The sequence below is a fragment of the Eurytemora carolleeae genome, unplaced genomic scaffold (genome assembly GCF_000591075.1).
Source record: "Eurytemora carolleeae unplaced genomic scaffold, Eaff_2.0 scaffold46, whole genome shotgun sequence".
NCBI classification, from domain to species: Eukaryota; Metazoa; Arthropoda; class Copepoda; order Calanoida; family Temoridae; genus Eurytemora; species Eurytemora carolleeae.
The window spans coordinates 195,188-214,006 of record NW_019396065.1 but is presented as its reverse complement, the minus strand read 5'-3'; the positions used below and the strand labels follow the sequence as shown (position 1 = coordinate 214,006).

The 18,819-nt window shown below is 31.6% G+C and overlaps 1 protein-coding gene across 1 annotated transcript; it reads left to right on the top strand.

The window, feature by feature from the left end:
- Positions 1 to 763: 763 nt before the first annotated feature.
- On the top strand, positions 764 to 8,947 carry LOC111710012 (serrate RNA effector molecule homolog). Its single transcript, XM_023484014.1, has 10 exons — positions 764 to 907; positions 1,879 to 2,031; positions 2,897 to 3,052; positions 3,519 to 3,645; positions 4,015 to 4,112; positions 5,021 to 5,074; positions 5,717 to 6,107; positions 6,666 to 6,921; positions 7,247 to 7,385; positions 7,545 to 8,947. The coding sequence occupies exons 1-10, from the start codon at positions 840 to 842 to the stop codon at positions 8,182 to 8,184; spliced, it is 2,082 nt and encodes a 693-aa protein (XP_023339782.1). The 5' UTR covers positions 764 to 839; the 3' UTR covers positions 8,185 to 8,947.
- Positions 8,948 to 18,819: the final 9,872 nt, after the last annotated feature.

The window sequence follows — 18,819 nt, the reverse complement described above, 5'->3', positions numbered from 1 at the left end:
TAGTGTTAATTTTCCTCTGAACTATCCAGCCATCTTTTGTTTTTTTCTTTCAACTTTTTCTTCATTTTTATGTTATGTTCCCTTTTCCATTTTTTCTATATTAAACTTCTTATCCTCAAACTAAAAATTTTTTTTTTGAATCATTTCCATCCTTCCTCCTTTTATCTTATCTTTTCCTCTTTGATTTTTCCCCACACGTTCTTGTTCTTCTTCTTAAATTCTTTAATTGTTTGATATTTATTCTACACCTGTGTTATCCTCTCTTTAACATACATATGTTTATATCTGTACCTAATTATATATATATATATATATATATATATACATATATATATATATATACATATATATATATATATATTTTTCCCCTCAGCCGTGTAACCCCCTTGATAGAAGAAAGCTTTCTGTGATATTGATTAAAAATACAGCTGACTGTTGGTATTCTAGAAACACCGGGTATAACTTCCATATCAATAATGTATCCTCTACACCACAGTATACATATCCATGCAGTTATGTGCAGTTTACAGTGAAACCTATTTTATATGTTTAATTAAGCAACTTACTATTTTACTTTTTTCGAAAGAAAATTATTATTATTTAGAAACATTCATTGAAAGTCTTTACAACAATCATTATTAAGTATTGTTAAAGTTAATAGCTTTTATTTTTTACGTTTGTTTGACTAATTGTTTCTTAAAAAATAATATGTTTTATATTAACACTTTTCACAGAAACATTTCTGTTAAGGAGAAACTAAATAGTTTGCGATAAACTTTTAAAGTAAGTTATTTTGTAAATATATTTGAAGATTTAAAAGACAATTCAAGTTTTGTATAATGTCGGATGATGAGAGAGAATACAGGCGTAGGGATAAATTCTTTACTGAAAGAAGAGGTCAACTCAGGTATGTTGTATGTGAGTTACAACCATTTATATTTGATTTTTTTTGTCTGTTAGTTTGTTCGTTTGTATCCAATAAACGTCAAAATAGCTGACCCGATTGGGCCCAAATTATGTATGGCTACTCACATGACAAAAAAGGTATAGGAAGAAAATTAGAACCTACATTGTTCCGGGATACTTTATAGGTTAAAAGAAGGAGAATTCCCCATGGGGTTATTGACAAGATTTCCAAGGAGATCAATTGAAGAAGAAATCCTTTATGAGAGATCTATCTTTCAGTTGCGTACAGCTGCAAATCCACTTCAATTTTGAGTGGAAAACCCATCAGAAGCAATAATAATTTGATTTACTTTGAATATAACTTGGAATGTAAACATGTTTGTATGTCATATTTAGCTATTTATAAAATTTTTGATTGTAGATTTTCCACAAGAAACTGACTTTTTGTAACAAACTCAAATTTGTTAGTTCCTATGTCTTTGCAACATGGTGGTTTAAACCTTTGATATTGCAAACTTAGATTATCTGATCTAACAGAACTCACAACTTAAATTATCAAAGTTTTACGACATTGGGTTGCAAAGATAAAGAGATTAGAAGATCAGAATGTGTGCCAAAAACTTAATTCCTTTGCTAAAGAGGAGAAAACCAAACAGACAGCATTCCAACCTACATGCAAGAATCGACACCCTCGAAGAGTGCCCTAACTTTCTTTGCTAAACGCTACCATATCTTCGGTCAGTGTACTGCAGATTACTGCAGGTGGTTCTGGTCGCGCATTTAAGAAGAATCCTGGACTTTGAAAACGAAGAATAACTGAATTTGCAGTTTTTATCTTTAAGATACAGTATTCAATTATAGTAATAAAGACTAGCTATTTGAAGTTAATACCTAGTGCAGATTTTTAAATTGAATTATACGTTCTTTATTTTAAAACAATATGTAATATACTGACAAAAGTAACTTATTCAGGGAAAAGGAAGAGATTCCTGTCTGGAGAACAAGACTGCCCCCTCCTGTCGGTGTTCAAGGAGCACATCATGGACCTCCTTTCCTTTATCGTGGACCTCCTCCCCCTCATCCAGAGGCTAGTGGACAAGGATATAGAAATATCCCGCCTCCGAGGTACTAGGTGTATAAAAGGGGCTGTAGACGTAATTTTGTGTGTCCCTTTCCCCGACCATAAAGAGGCATGTCCGATCCTACCTTGAATTCTAAGCTGAGCAACAAAGTCAATCTTAAGAAAAGTGTTAAATTCGGACAATTTCCATTTTGTGTTATAATCGGACAATTTCCATTTTGTGTTAAATTCGGACAATTTCCATTTTGTGTTAAATTCGGACAATTTCCATTTTGTGTTAAATTCGGACAATTTCCATTTTGACTTTCAAAAAGAAACCACAATTGGAAGTAATCAATTTTTGGCTAAAAAACAAGGAAATAGCATTAATCTTTTATTAGATAAAGTTTACAAGGGTACCCTTGTGAATTGAATACGCCACCTTTTACGTAAAGGGTCACTTGAAATTATGTTTACAGTACCTGTAATACATTCACTCGGTGCGTTTTGTAGAATTGCCAAAAACCTTAGTTATCTTAAACTTTGAATTCTATTAGAACTAATTTTTTAGGTTTTAAATTGCAAAGGTTTGCACCATCAGGTTGCAAAGATATTAGAATATTTGGGTTTGTAGCTTTTTGTTTCTTATTAATTTCAAGTCCGCAACCCATGTTTGTACATGCTACAGTGATATTTCGCAAAATGTTATAAATATTTGCTCTACATAGAAACAGAAACGCACAAGATTTAAAACAGATTAATATCCGTAATTTATAATTCTGAATTCTTAGATTTATTAAATTTAAATAGTCTCATAAAAACTTAAAATGTTTGTCAATTTTTTTTATAGATAGTTATGATGATTTTTTTTGTAGATATATATATACTTTATATAAACATAAAAATCTAAAAAGATAAGATTTAATTTAGAGTCTTCCGAGTACCTCCTCCCTCGGGGCTCCCATACCTAGATAGAAGGGAGGGAAGAGAAGTAAGAAATACCAGAGTTGAACTCCATGTAAGAGAAAACGGAGATGAACGAGAAATATCTCCGAAATTACCAAATGTGCCTTCAAACAAACGAAGGTAATTTATTGCCTAAACTCAAAACGGAAAGATCTGAAGATCAAACATCCACAAACCTGAAAATTTTAAACTTCAAAAAATTGTTACCAATTAATAGATTTTTTCTATTCACATTGAAGGGCAGAGAACTCCGTGTGTTTATCTTTTAAATGGTGTCTAAATTGAATAAAAACTAGAGTGTGCACACTAGCGTACAATGTGAACTCCACACAACTACTTCACATATATTACTGTAAAATATCTAATGTCCATCGTGGTTTTTAAATTTTAAATGTAAATATTTATTTTCTGTGACTTTGGAATGTATGTTTTAATATTTAGAAATATATATAAAACAGCTTGCAAACAATCGGATGATATATAAATAAATTATAACACAATTTTCAAGTTTAAATCTAAAATTTATTCCAGTTAAAAGTAAAACGAGGAAAATTACTTTTTCGGAAATTCAAATTATTTGTTCAAGGTATCCTGATGAATGTGATGTGAAGGGTCTTGAACCTAGCAGAAAGATTCCAAGAGTGTTGGACACCGAGGGAAAAGATGGATTTCAGCCTGTGATGATGTCATTTAAAGCATTTCTAGAAACACAGGCAACCATTCAAATATTTGGATTAGGAATATTCCAAAGGTATTTGTTGGACAATTACAGACACAGTGAGACCCATAAACGTGTGGAACATGTTAAGATTTTAAATCTACCGATTTCCCTTAACAAGTTAATATTTAGAATTTGAAGGTTCTAGTAACAACACAAAATACTCTTAAGAGTTTGATTATATGTCGTCATCCTATCAAACAGTTTTACAGGTCCAACTGTATTAAATTTTTCATTTTTATATTTATGAAAAGTCAAACAATATGAGAAAAAAAAAGTTTAATCAATGTCTCTTGAGATGGTTAATATAACTAGTTTGATTGTCTGGATGAATGTATGAAGATTGAAGAATGGTTGATTGCAGGATGACAATATAACGGATGATGAGTCCCTGGTGAAGTTTGCCGAGTACAAATCTGAATTTAAACGTCAACAGTTGAACCAATTCTTCGTACTACACAGGCAAATAATTCACAGGAATTTTTTTTTTTGCCTGCTCGTTTTTAAACTTATTGGCTTTTTTGAAACGCGTTTATGGGGAATCATTTTTATTTTATTATTTTTTTTACTTTCTGTACATATTAAGGTTTTGTCAATATTGCGCATGGCGTTATGCAAATTTACTTCTTTCTCTTTCGACTCCATACAAAAATACATAAAATACATACGTTAACAGGGTAAAAAGAATACTTTTTATTGAAATCAAATAACGTAGAGTTATATCGCTTATTTTTTGACGTTTTTTTAAAGAACTTACTAATCTGGCGTGAATTATAGTGATGTTTTAATCTTTTGAAGATTAACGTTTTAATTTTTGGAAGAAGACAAAAAATGTTTCAAAGGTACATTTATGCCAAAAGTATATAAATAAGACTTGAAAAGGTTTCGCATGATAAATATTATTTAAAGTGAAAAAATAATCTTAGATTGAGCTGGAATTTTGCTACCTTCATCTTTTGAAGATTAACGTAGTTTTGGAAACGTTAAGAATACATAAATACTTCAAAGGTCCGAATCTGCTAAGAGAATTTAGAACACACTTGTGGTGGGTGCGAACCACATTATAACATTCCATAACATACACAAGTTTTGGGATTCAATTTTAGTTATAACCTTTGGGAAAAACATTCCATGTCTTTTTATTTAAAAAGCGTTCAGTTTTTTACTATATTTTGCTTAATACAGGACAATTATGATTCCTTACCGGTTTATTTGTCAAAAAAAGTTAATAAATTCTTTTAAATACTAAAATCGAATAATGAAATGACATGTTGAATGGGATTTCTTTGTAAATATCTTTTTCCCCATGTGGAATCGAAAAAGAAAGAAAACGGTTTTTAACTTTTATTAAACCTGTGAAATATTCAAAGAGATGAAGAATGGTTTCAACTAAAATACCATCCAGAGATAAATCAGAACAATAGGAATTTAAACATTTAGTTAACATCCAGTAAGGATTATTAAAAAGAACATGTTATGATACTTAATTGGATCTATCGTTCAGACATTTGAAAATTTTAAAGCATACGTGAAATAAATAATAAAATTGTTCAAAGATGAAAAGTAATTAACATGATGAAAATCAAACCTAAAAAGAATCTAGATCATAGCTTTTTTGCAATGAATATTTTTCGAAATGTGCCAAAGAGGTTTGACCAAAATAGAAATTGCATCCCCCTTTTAAAAAGGTGTAGAATTGGACAAATGACTTATTGAGGAAACAATAATTTAACAAGTAGCTATCCTCTATTTTATATCAATATTTTTTTGAAGTCATCTTTTGCTATCTATGAGACCAATTACAACTGTATATAATAAAAAATACGATTGGTCAGTTATGATTGTCCAATAAACAATAAACCCTTACCCAGCTCTACACAGACCCTAACGGTAAAAAAACTTGCTTTGCAACAATATCAAAAATGTAGGATGGCTGTCATATTTCTTTTCCGCAGTTTATTGGTCCACTGTATGTACCACTGTATGTACCACAACAAAGAGTCATGTCCCCCAATCTGTTTAAATACATGCCCTAGCAAATGTCACTAAATGTGTTGATAACCTAGGAATGCTGCTATGAAGAATATACAGAAAAGACTTGATGTATTCTTGGAGATGGAGAAAACTGGTTTATTTGATGATTTATCATTAGATGAGGAACATGAGACACAAATTATTGAACTTCTGGATATATTCGTGCTAAAGCTTGAGAATGCCTCTCAGGAAGAGATCGATAAATGGAGGCAGAGCTCAGAAAATGAAAAAATGACAGAAACACTGCGAACCCCGCGGACAAGCAGTATTTTCTTGAAAACTCTTCATCCAAGTGTAACCAAGAGTGAACTTGAGAGGGTTTGTGGCAAATATCCAGGGTTTTTAAGAATTTCTATTTCCGAACCTGCCGCAGAAAAAAATTGGTTTCGCAGAGCATGGTTAACTTACCGCAGACATTCTAAGGTAGTTTTATTACATCGAGCAAACAATTTTTAAAAAATTGAGTCTTTGCCCCAAATTTTAATTTTCAAACTCTTTGCAACCTGAAAGTGTAAAACTTTGATATTTCTAGCTTACATGATTCATAGTTTAAAATATCTAAGGTCTACTACATTGGGTTGCAATGACTTAAAAATAAAAGAGAGAGAAAAAATACGTTTTAAAGATTTAAAAACACTCTCTTTGTTAGCATTTTATCTATAACATCTTTATAAAGGGGGTGTGGTCTTAATCATCCAGCATTTTTCACTTGGACTTCATTTTATAAATCTAGTAGATAAAAGAACATTTCAAAAAATTGGCCTCATTTGTTTATTAAGTCTAAAATTTGTTATTGCTTCTGCTGCAAATAAGCGATTTTTTATCAACTATAATATCTCTTCATTTATAAAGATTTGTTGTCGCTTAATCGGGAGCCATCCAACTTTTTTCCCGATAAGGCCACTTTTTATCTCTTAATGCAGTATTTTCAAATTTAGAGTGCAGTATTTATGTCAGGTAATAAAGTATTTTTGTTTCCAGGTGAAGGAAATCTGTTTCAACCTAAACAATCTGCGTATAAAGGACGGAGAGCTTGGTCCTGTTGTAAACAAAGATCTGTCCAAGCGTGTACGGTGTGTACCTCAGTTTGTTCGAGACAAAGAGGTTATGAAGCATGATACGTCAATGGTGACTAAACTGATCTCTTCTCTAGACGCTAGATGGAAACTGTGGCAGGATACAGCAAATATAAACACAACAACGAATCCACTTCTAGCTGATGTGCATGACTTCTTAGGTAAGGCAGCATGTCATCAGCTTTGAATTACAGGGATTAAGCTGTTGTAAGAAAGAAATTTAGCATACTACATATAAAAATCCCTATAAAAAATAGTTTTCTTTAATTGTGTTTGTTAATGATCATGATAATCATACTGATCATGATGTTCAAGATAGTGTATTAATCCAGCTAATCTAGAGATGATATTTAGGATGATCATGATGATCAAGATCTGGATTAAGATGATCATGATAGTATGATATTTAAGATGGTTATGATGACCAAGATCTTGACAAAGATGGTCATGATGATCTTGAAAAGGATTATGATTTTGTTTACCTAGTTGAAGAGGTGAGTGCTGAGGAGGAGGAACTACTGGGTAAAGATTTCTGTAAGACAGAGAAGGATCCTAAAACAGCTCGACCTGTTCAACACGATCAACATCTTACCAAAACTCTCGATAAGCTCATACTGTACATCAGGTGAAAATTCACTTTAAGCAGAAAATCGTTTAGAATTTTTATGAATTAAAACAAATTTTCAAAATTTCAAATTCGACGAGGATACGCCACTTGAGATTCCTACATGTCACATATCTGCTATGTGAATGAATATTTTAGTAATATTGTTTGTATTTCCAGATTTGTACACAGCATCGATTTCTACAACAGAACCGAATATGTAAATGAAGACGACATGCCAAACAGATGTGGAATTCTACATGTCAGGGGCACTACAGATGACTCTACCGTCTCAGAAGAACAAATCGAAAAATATAATAATGAAACCAACAAGAAATTTGAAATTTTGCTGCGAAACAAGTCTGAAGTATCGGACGATGAAGTACAAAAGTTAGGTTTAAAAAATGAGACCGACGAAGTGGAAAAATTTGTTCTTGCCAACTGCCAAGAACTAGGTAAAGACAAATGGCTTTGTCCCCTCTCTGGAAAGAAGTTTAAAGCTCCAGATTTTGTAAGAAAACATATTTTTAACAAGTTTTCTGACCTCGTAAAGGAAGTAAAGATTGAAACTGAGTTCTTCAACAAATATCTTCGTGATCCAGCCCGGCCTGAGCTTCCTATACAAATATCGAAACCTAAACCTAAAGCTGAGAAGCAAGTATCTCCAATGACGCCGCGGTTACCGGTCAAGGCTAGACTTGGTGTACCTGGACTACCAATAGGACCTCATGGAGTTAAGATTACACATGCTAGCAGAGATCCTCGAGAGATCGTGGATTACAGCGATGTTGATCTTTCCAGCGCATTTGATCTCTTATAAACTTGTTTTAGTCAGGCTGAAGAAATTTAAGAATGATCTCTAATTTGGGTCTATATCATTTACTGAAAAAACATGGAGCTTAGAACCAAGTTCATCTAAGTGTAATTTTAAGATGAGTTAAACTTTCAAATTGCTACCAAAATTGGGCTAAATTCTACATGTAACATTAAAGTTTCCTCTCAAATCCAGGTTTTATTTATTTGGGCTTTCCTCTTTTAGATAAAAATAAAAAAATTGTCCACAGTTTTGCATTTTTAATATTCTTAAAGTTAAGGTTAAAATCCCTGAGGCACAATTTTATTTGGGCCCAAAAATATCGCTTTGAACCAAATCCAAATCAAAAGTATACATTACAAACAAGTTTTGAATTTATTCATCATGAAGCATCAAATTGATTTAAAGTTTGCAAGCCCTCACGCAAAAATCGATGAGAATTTAGCCAATTACATCTTAGAAATTTAAGCGTTGCGACACTTTAAAGTTAAACCAGTCTTAAGAGTTGATGCAACTTTTTAAAGCAGTTTGGATCTCTGTGGGTAAAAAACGATATTATTATGTAATTAACTAAACACCAAAAACAGTCATTTATGTGCATTTTTGTAATCCTGCATTTGTTGTCAAAATTAGTAAATAAACAGTGTGTTGTTACAAAATTCTGTGCTAAATTAATTAAATGTAATAGGTCGAACTCGACCAATGTTTTGTAATTTAAAGGCGTAAAAATATGTAGTTGTAAACACCTCTAGTTTATTTGAAACTTAAAAAAAAGATTTATTCTTTAATATCGTTGTGTTTGTATTTTTATCTATGAATAAAATAGATATTTTCTAGGTAAAGAATTACAGCTTAATTTTTAAAGCAATTTTAACAATGCACGTGTTATATGAATCTTTTGACATTTTGCCGTACTACTTGGTTGCCAAGAGATAGTTACAGAAAAGCTTTTAAAATCAAAATATAATACTGTTTTCATTTCCATTGTTAACTTTCATGAAACATAGCAATGGTGTTGTGTACACAGACCTGTTACATTTAATAAGTTGATTTTTTTGCTTTTAGTAAATTATTTGCTTTATAACAGAAAATGTATATGTAAAATTTCCTAAATATCGTCTTCCTTTCCCAGCGTTTTAATGGGTTTCATTAAACAATGCAAAAATCAAAAACCTTTAATGTCCAAGAAACATTTATAAGATTTGAATTTTTACTAATAGCATGTTACGAAAAAACTCCTTTACATTTTAGAAAGGAACTAAGTTGTTGTCAGATATAACACCAGAATACTGAGCCAAGATATCTCCGTATTCTCCAGGAGTATTTACCACGGCGGTAAAAAATGGCGATTGGTTAATTAGAGGTAAGTTAGAATATCATATAACCTGGAAGGAGAATGGATCTACAGTATCTATTCTCCAGCAATATCCACTAACAACTTAACAAGCTGATTTTTTTCAGAAAATCTGTTCCAAGGAGAAGGTTGTTCTACTGCTGCTAACTGAAAATCCTACTCAAAACGTCGGTTTCCAAACTGTAGTGGAATCTAGTGGTTACCCCATTAGGATATCGGTTAGATATTGGCGGCGATAAGGTTTAGAGAAGAGGATGTTTCAATGGATTGGTCGTCGGTTTGTAAGTTTTTCTATTAAATAGATCAAAAGAGATTGTTTTACTTGTAAACCGGCTAAAAAAGAGTTGAGGTTTACTTCTTCCAAAGCATTGGAATAATGGCAGTTACTTGCTACTTTCCTAAATCATTGCAGATAATAAACGCGGAAATCAGAATCAGGATTTTGATGTTTTTGGATTAACACATTTTTCTGAAGCTTTTTTTCGATAAGATTGCTGCACTGCATTGCAAGAAAAATCGTCCTTGAGAAATATTCTTCAGTGAACACGTACATCTCCAGGTATCCTGTGGAGAAATTCATGATGGTTTTCTTATTGATTTAATTTTTTTTTAATTCTGATTTATTTTGATAGTTTAAAAATTTATCAGATATTTGATAGGTGCGACATTTGACATATTCGACATTGAACAGAAACTTTGTTTGAATTAGATGCGATATTTGACATAAACAACATTTGACAGATGTGATATTTAATATTTACGACATTTGAAATATGGGACATTTGACAGATACGACATTTGACAGTTGCGACATTTGACATATGCAACATTTCACTGATGCGTTTGACATCTGGGACATTCCCTGAAAAAAAATTGTCTTCAAAATTATGTTTTCTTAATATATGGAATGCAAATTTAATTTGAACAAATTTAGGAATCTTTTTTGTAAATTTAATAATTTGTAAGACATTTGACATAGAAGACATTTGAAAGATACTTGGTTTGAAAGATGCGACATTTCGCTAAAAAATGTCTTCAAAATTATGGTTTTCTTAATGTATGGAATGCGAATTTAACTTATAAAAATTTCAGATTTTTTTGTACGTTTAATAATTTGTAAGACATTTGAAGGATGCGACATTTGACATATGCGACATTTGACAAATGTAACATTTGATATATGCGACATTGGACAGGTGCTAAGTTTGACAGATAAGACATTTGACAAATAAAACAGTTGACATTTGACAGATTTGTTCATTTTTTTTCATTTGAAAATGACAATTCCTACAATAAAAAATTGTCTTTAAAATTATGGGTTTCTTACTTCATGGAATGCAAAAAAATTTGCTTCGGATATTTTTGAACGTTTAATGATTTTTAAGAATGATTATCTGATGATATAATCCTATATCTTTGTGTTGCATTTGGGACTGATCCAAAAAAGGGTGAACAGTCCCTTAGATACAATAAGAGATCAGAATGGAATCAGTATACAACCCAAGCCGTAGGAGTAGACAGAAGCCTCCTGCACACTACCGCTCTGGGTTCTGTGCTACATACAGTGTACAGGATATTCTAGAGTTACAGTTAGTCCCCACAAAGATGAGCAGATCAAGGTGGATGATGAGGAACCCCGTGTACCTTGTAAGTCCGGATGATGTAGATGAGGAAGAGATTGATCCCATGGACCTGGCCCCTCTAGAGAGCAGTTCAGCTCCTATTGTTACAGTTCCAGTGGCAGCTGTAGAAGCTGTGGAGGATGCAGCTGAGGATGAGAGCATTTCATCTATAGAGTCTGATTACTCTACTGAAGATGAAGATAGGGATGGTGTTTCTGGACCCTTGTTCATCTGGAAGATGGAGTTATGCAACTGGTTGTAAACGGGAGCTCCATGGAAGAGGACGACCTCCAACCTCCAACCTCCTGACGATATTGTAGGTAATGAGGACTTAGTCCACCCCTTTGCTTCCAATGCTGACAGGCTGATGATGAATCCCTCATGTAACCATTGGTTAGAGGAGTTGGATATTCCTGAGATCCTCAAGGAAGAGATTACCAGGTGTATCTGCAGCAAGCTGCGGAACTTCCTAGAGTTAAGGTGGAGGTACTACCCCTGGGAGCACGAGGAGGATAGGGAGATCGTGGATGGGCTTGAAGATATCAGGGTAATGATCCATAATATTAAGAGTCTTGATATTGGGATCCCTAGGGATCCTGACCATTTACCAAACTCATGATCCTAAACAGGATTATAGTTATTAATGTGAATTACTATAACAGATTGATTTGTATAAATATGTGCATTTAAATAATATGTCTGAATAAACGTACAAGTATTAACGGCTAGAGCAATTTAGAATCAACCTAATTTAATATGTTAATCCTTCATAATTGATCAGTATCTTTGAAGAGTTGATTTTGTCGTGTTAAATACAACATTTCCAACCCAATGCCGTAGACCTCAGATATTTCAAACTATGAATTCTATTAAATTAAAGAATTTAAGTTTTAAATTTCAAAGGTTTACATCATTAGGTTGCAAAGATATAGGGATTTGAAAATTTGAGTTTGTGACAGAGACTCATTTTCTTTAATCAAATCAGTAGAAAATCGTGTTTTAATCTTTTTCGAACTATTTTATTTGTTTTATCTTAGAACTGTTAATTTATCATAAAATAGTTGCTAAACGAAAATTTAAAGGTGCCTAGCTTGAAAACACATAATATTTCCAAAGGATTTTTTTTTTCAAAATCTCATAACTGGTTTTTTCTAGAAAAGTCATAAAATATTTTCGTTTAAAGTTTCAAGCCTAAAAAACGTAACATTTCTTACAGAAATACTTTTTTCAAATTATTCTTTCCTTGATGCATGGAATGCAAAGGAGTTGGTTTTTGCCACAAACTATGATTTTCTAATCTCTATATCTTTGTAATACAATGTCGTAGACCTTAGATATTTCAAACTCTTAATACTTATAGATAAAATAATCTAGGTTTGAAATATCAAAGGTTTGCACCATAAGATTGCAAAGATATTGGAATCAGAAGATTTTAGTTTGTGGCAAAAACCCAATTCCTTTAATTTAATTTATAATTTGTAAGAATGATTTTAAGTGAAAACTTGACATAAAACTGTTGATCAAATATCTTCTTACAAACTTTGTTTAAAATTTTTATTCGAATTTTTTTATCACAATTATTTGTCATTAATTCAGTAAAACATCGTATTTTCATCTTTTGAGAACTATCTTACGGCAAAAAGGTATCTCAGAACGGTTTATGTATCGTAAAAAATGTGCATAACGAAAATTTAAAGGTTTACCACTTGAAAAACATAATATTTTCTAAAGCATGTGTAATGTAGAGAATGGAAATTTTTTTTTAACAAATTCAGATTTTTTTTATTTCTATATTTAATTTAAAGGTTTACATTTTGAAAAAAAAAAATATATATTTTCTTAAAATCATGGTTTTCTTAATGTATAAAATGCATTTTCTTCCCCGGATTTTAAAAAAAGCTTAATATTTTGCCAGAATGATTTAAAGTGAAAAACATAAAATTTTGTCTTCAGAACGTGAAGATTTTCTTAAAACTTTGTGCAAAATTTGGAATCGAATTTCTTTCAAAAGGAAAACTTCTCATTTGTCATTAATTCAGTAGATGATTGTATTTTTATGTTTTGAGATCTATTTTACGGCAAATTTGTATCTCAGAACTGTTTATTTATTGTAAAATATTTTCTAACTGAAAATTAAAGAAATAAGAAAAAAAACTATATTTGCTAAAATAATTTTTGAAGGATATTTATAATGATTACGTTTTTTACATTTCAGTATGTCGGTAAAATGGAGGTGAAAAGAATTTATAAAAGTGGAAAATGTTTGTTCCTATTCCCTACACTATATAGTATATACATTCTCTGTAGTTTCTATTGATTCACTGGGGACTAGAAGGAACACAGGAATAGCCCTGTAGGGAATAAATGGATTTGAATCATTAACCTTAATACCATCAACTGCTAGAATCAACTAGTATTTAAACAGCTGCTAGTGTCACACCCCTGCAGTTGGTATTTGAACACATAAACCTAGGTTCTATCGTCATTAACACCAAACCTAATCTATGCTAGAATCAACTAGTACTTAAACAGCTGCTAGTGTCACACCCCTGCAGTTGGTATTTGAACACATAAACCAGAACCTATCGTCATAAACACCAAACCTAATCTATGGTTTATATTGTTTTTGTATTATCAATGACAAAGAATGAGTTTTAAAGATAATGCTAAAAATCTGCCAATCATATTGTTATGCAGAGAGGGCTTTACAGTCATAATTTAATCGCGGATCAAACTTATTATTATTGACACCCCGGACTAACCAGAGTGAGAAGCATTCGGTTTCATTTATTTAAAATCAAACGTGTTTTGATCTATAATTCAACAATCTTTAAACTTACGAATTTGTTTATGTCATACTTTTTCATTCAAAATGTTATGCCGTCAAAAAAGTATTAAAGAAAAAAGACTAAAATATTATGTCTAATGGGTCAAATTGAGATCGAAAATCGGAGAAATTCATCGATGAACAAGGGAGACATTTGTTGACCTGGAGAGTAAACAGCTAGTATGGCATATATGAGTTCAGATGCTTTTCTGTCACCAAGACCAGGCGTTGAAGAAACCATTTTTGCTTTTTCTACATCTGTGTAACTAAATTTCTTTAGGAGACGGGGTTTCAGAACTGTGTACTGATTCTACACTGAAACATTTTCGAAAAAATCTTGTAGCTTGACTGTTATCTCACTGAACACAATAATTTCAAAAATGAATTCAATTTCCAATGGAAACAAAAGATCAAAAAATAACAAAAAAACTGAATTATCAAAAAAATCAGGAAGGATATATCACCCACATAATACAGGCCCATTTTGTACCTAATATCAGGAAAACCTATATTTTTTCAAAAAAACGAGAAAAATGCGGGATTATGTTGTATTTTTAATTTTTTACATTTTGAAAATACATTCCTTTGCTACAAAGTCTCTAGAAAACAGTTTAAAAATTGAAGGCTTAAATCTCCCTTGAAAATTTTGGTCATTAAAGGGTAAATGTTTCCATTCCCCTTTAATTAAAAAAATGTTGTAAGACATTTGCTAGATGCGACATTTGACAAATGCGACGTTTGACCTATGCGACATTTGACAGATGTTAAGTTTGACATTTGCGACATTCCCTGCAAAAAAAAATTTCTTCAAAATGATGATTTTCTTAATTTAATTTTTTTTTAAATTCCGATTTTTATCAGATATTTGATAGGTGCGACATTTGACATATGCGACATTGAACAGAAACTTTGTTTGAATTAGATGCCACATTTGACATAAACAACATTTGACAGATGCGACATTGAACAGAAACTTTGTTTGAATTAGATGCCATATTTGACATAAACAACATTTGACAGATGCGATATTTAATATTTACGACATTTGAAATATGGGACATTTGACAGATACGACATTTGACAGTTGCGACATTTTACATGCGACATTTGACATATGCAACATTTCACTGATCAGTTTGACATCTGGGACATTCCCTGCAAAAAAGTTGTATTCAAGATAATTTGTATAAGACATTTGATAAATGCGACATTTGACATATGTGACATTTGACAAATGCGACATTTTAAAGATACTGTGGAAGACGATGCCTGGCCGCGTTAAACTAGTTCCACATGATTCAACAGAATGAGATAGAACGGATACGGGGCATAAGTACTGATATGATCTAACTCAGAAATACACAGGGGCATCAAGTAGACTTTATACACGGAGCATGGCTCGCGTAACAGTACATTTAAATAATGTGTTTCAATAAATGTACAAGTACTACAAGGATCAACCCGTCATTGTGTGTTGATCCTTCATAATGAATCCGTCGTATATAGTGTTAACGGCTAGAGCAATTTAGAATCAACCGAATATAATGTGTTGATCCTTCATAATTGATCAGTATCTATTGAAGAGTTGATTTTGTCGTGTTAAATGCAACATTTGCAACCCAATGCCGTAGACCTCAGATATTTCAAACTATGAATTCTATTAAATTAAAGAATTTAAGTTTTAAACTTCAAAGGTTTACATCATTAGGTTGCAAAGATTTAGGGATTTGAAAATTTGAGTTTGTGACAGAGACCCATTTCCTTTAATCAAATCAGTAGAAAATCGTATTTTAATCTTTTGCGAACTATTTTATTTGGTTTTATCTTAGAACTGTTAATTTTTCATAAATAGTTGCTAAACGAAAATTTAAAGGTTCCTAGCTTGAAAACACATAATATTTCCAAAGGATTTCTTTTTTCAAAATCTCATAACTGGTTTTTTCTAGTAAAGTCATAAAATATTTTCGTTTAAAGTTTCAAGCCTAAAAAACGTAACATTTCTAACAGAAATACTTTTTTCAAATTATTCTTTCCTTGATGCGTGGAATGCAAATTTAATTTAATTTAATTTCATTTATAATTTGTAAGAATGATTTTAAGTGAAAACTTGACATAAAACTGTTGATCAAATATTTTTTTCAGAACGTCATCATCTTCTTACAAACTTTGTTTAAAATTTTATTAGAATTTTTTGTTCACAATTATTTGTCATTGATTCAGTAAAATATCGTATTTTCATCTTTTGAGAACTATCTTCCGGTGGTAAATAAGTACCTCAGAACGGTTTATGTATCGTAAAAAATTTGCGTAACGAAAATTTAACCCTATTCCTGCTGGGGGGTGGGGGGTCAATTTGACCCCCCCTGTAGTTTTTTTTACATAACTCAAAAAGTATTGGTCTGAGGCTGTTGAAATTTTCTGACTTTTCCTACATACCCAAAGCCCTCCTTTTAGGCCTAAAACCGGGCTTTAATACTAACTGCCTGAGTCCTCAGGCACACTGCCTNTTTTAAAGATAATGCTAAAAATCTGCCAATTATATTGTTATGCAGAGAGGGCTTTACAGTCATAATTTCACCTCGGATCAAACTTATTATTATTGACACCCCGGACTAACCAGAGTGAGCAGCATTCGGTTTCATTTATTTGAAATCAAACGTGTTTTGATCTATAATTCAACAATCTTTAAACTTACGAATTTGTTTATTTCATACTTTTTCATTCAAAATGTTATGCCGTCAAAAAAGTATTACAGGAAAAAGACTAAAATATTATGTCTAATGGGTCAAATTGAGATCGAAAACCACCGCATGCACTTTTAAATTTTAGGATAAATGCTTTATTTCTATATTCAAAGCCAAGGTACTTATGCGAGGAAAGTTATTTCAGAGGTGTACGCATTTTTTGTACTGCAGTGTACTGTCTTTGGGCGGAAAGGTAAACACAAGACGGATTCCACAGCCTGACATGGAATTCATTTTCACAAAAATAATCTATGAAATATTCTGGTCATAGGAAACTATTATTATCAAAATTAAATGCTTGAATAATCCTCGGATACTAAACGAACACTGAGGCATCTATTCTTGTTTACAAATTCCGCCCAGTGAGAACTGGTTTCAATTAGTACGCAGAGTATACACAACCGAAATTAACTTTCCTTGCATTAGTACCTTGTTAAAAACTATCTCTGAAAAGGAATTAAATTAATCCGTATGTCTTCATAAGATGGAGATCTTAATTCTTAATCCCGAGATTTACAACACAAATGTTCTAACTCTGAGCTGGAAACTTTTGTATTGTATATTCATAATCCTGATTGCTTGATCTTGATCTTGATATCCATAGTGGACACATTTAATTTAAGGATCCATGCTTAATCTCTTCTTTTGAGTAACCCTTCACGGTAAAATTACACTTCATGGATAACAAACAAAAAATAAATTAATCTACAGATTAACAACAAATTGAGATCAGGCATTAATCTAGATATCCACAATACAAGAGTTCCCAGCTCAGATTACTGTTGTAAATCGTTGACTTTTATGAAAAGATAGGTTGCTGTTTTTGTTTTACGCTGCTAATTCCTTCACGTTTGTATGTCGTTAGTTATATTAATGTTACTGACAGGTCCATCACCTAGTGGCGTTCCTTTTTTATTGATAACGAAATCTTTCTATCTTTAACAAAACTTTACCATCGAATGAAAGGTATTTGGTTTCACACAGTGCATTTTAGCGAAGAATAAGTTATTTATAAAAATAAAGAAATTCTTCAAATGATTTAAATAATGAAATTTTCTAATAGTTTTTAAAACTTTCCTTCGTTAACTGAACTTTACCCAGCTTCATTAATTCTTTCATGTTAAGGTATTTTAATAAAACATTTTTTTATTTGGGGTATTTCAAGTAATAAAATTTATTTATTTGCTAGTATGTTCTCCTTCCTGGATTTTTATTTAATTCCAGAATGCAAGTATTCTCTTTGTCATGTATCGCCTGTATTCTGGTTTTTGGCCTTGTTAGCTCCTCCCCGCTGCAGAGGGTAAGATTGCTATTTGATTTTGGTTTAACGTCACCGTCTAAACCTCATAAAGCAAACAAGTGTTAACAGTATTTTAATCTTGGGTCAAATTTTTTAATTCCTATTTCTTTCTTGTATTCTTATTTTTGCATTAAGGAAAAAATCTTTGTTGTTAAATCTTACACCATCAAGATTGTCAAATATTTTTTTGTAAGTTTTTGGATTTTTATTAGTTATGAAAGTAGTTTAGTTTCTTCGTTGTTTTTTATACATTTTTTCAGGGTTATGCTCCAGAAGCAGCAATGTACGGGCATGGATACAATATTAGAACAAAAAAACCCTTTTGTAATGCTTTTACAGGTTTATATATAATATTAGTAATTTTTTTGATTATGTTATATATTTAACATTTTTATATTTATATTCATACAATGCATTTTAGCAAAAAATAAGTTATTTATAAAATAAAGAAATTCTCCGTAAGATTTCAATAATGAAGTTTTCTAATAGATTTTAAAACTTTCCTTGTTGTGGGGCTAGTTAGTTTTGTTCCAAATAGAATTTGATGATTATTTCAAATGTGTCTACCCTCTAGTAGTCTATTTTCGTTGGAGCCCCCCAGATTCTCGTTGGAGACCTCATATTTTTAATTGTAGGGGACCTCTAACAAAAATCTTGAGTCTCCAATGAAAATATGGAGGTCTCCAATGAAACTTTGGAAGTCACCAACGAAAATATGAATCTCCAATGAAAACCCGGGGTCCAAACGGAAATATGGAAGTCTCCAACGAAAATATGGGGTTTCAAATGAAAAT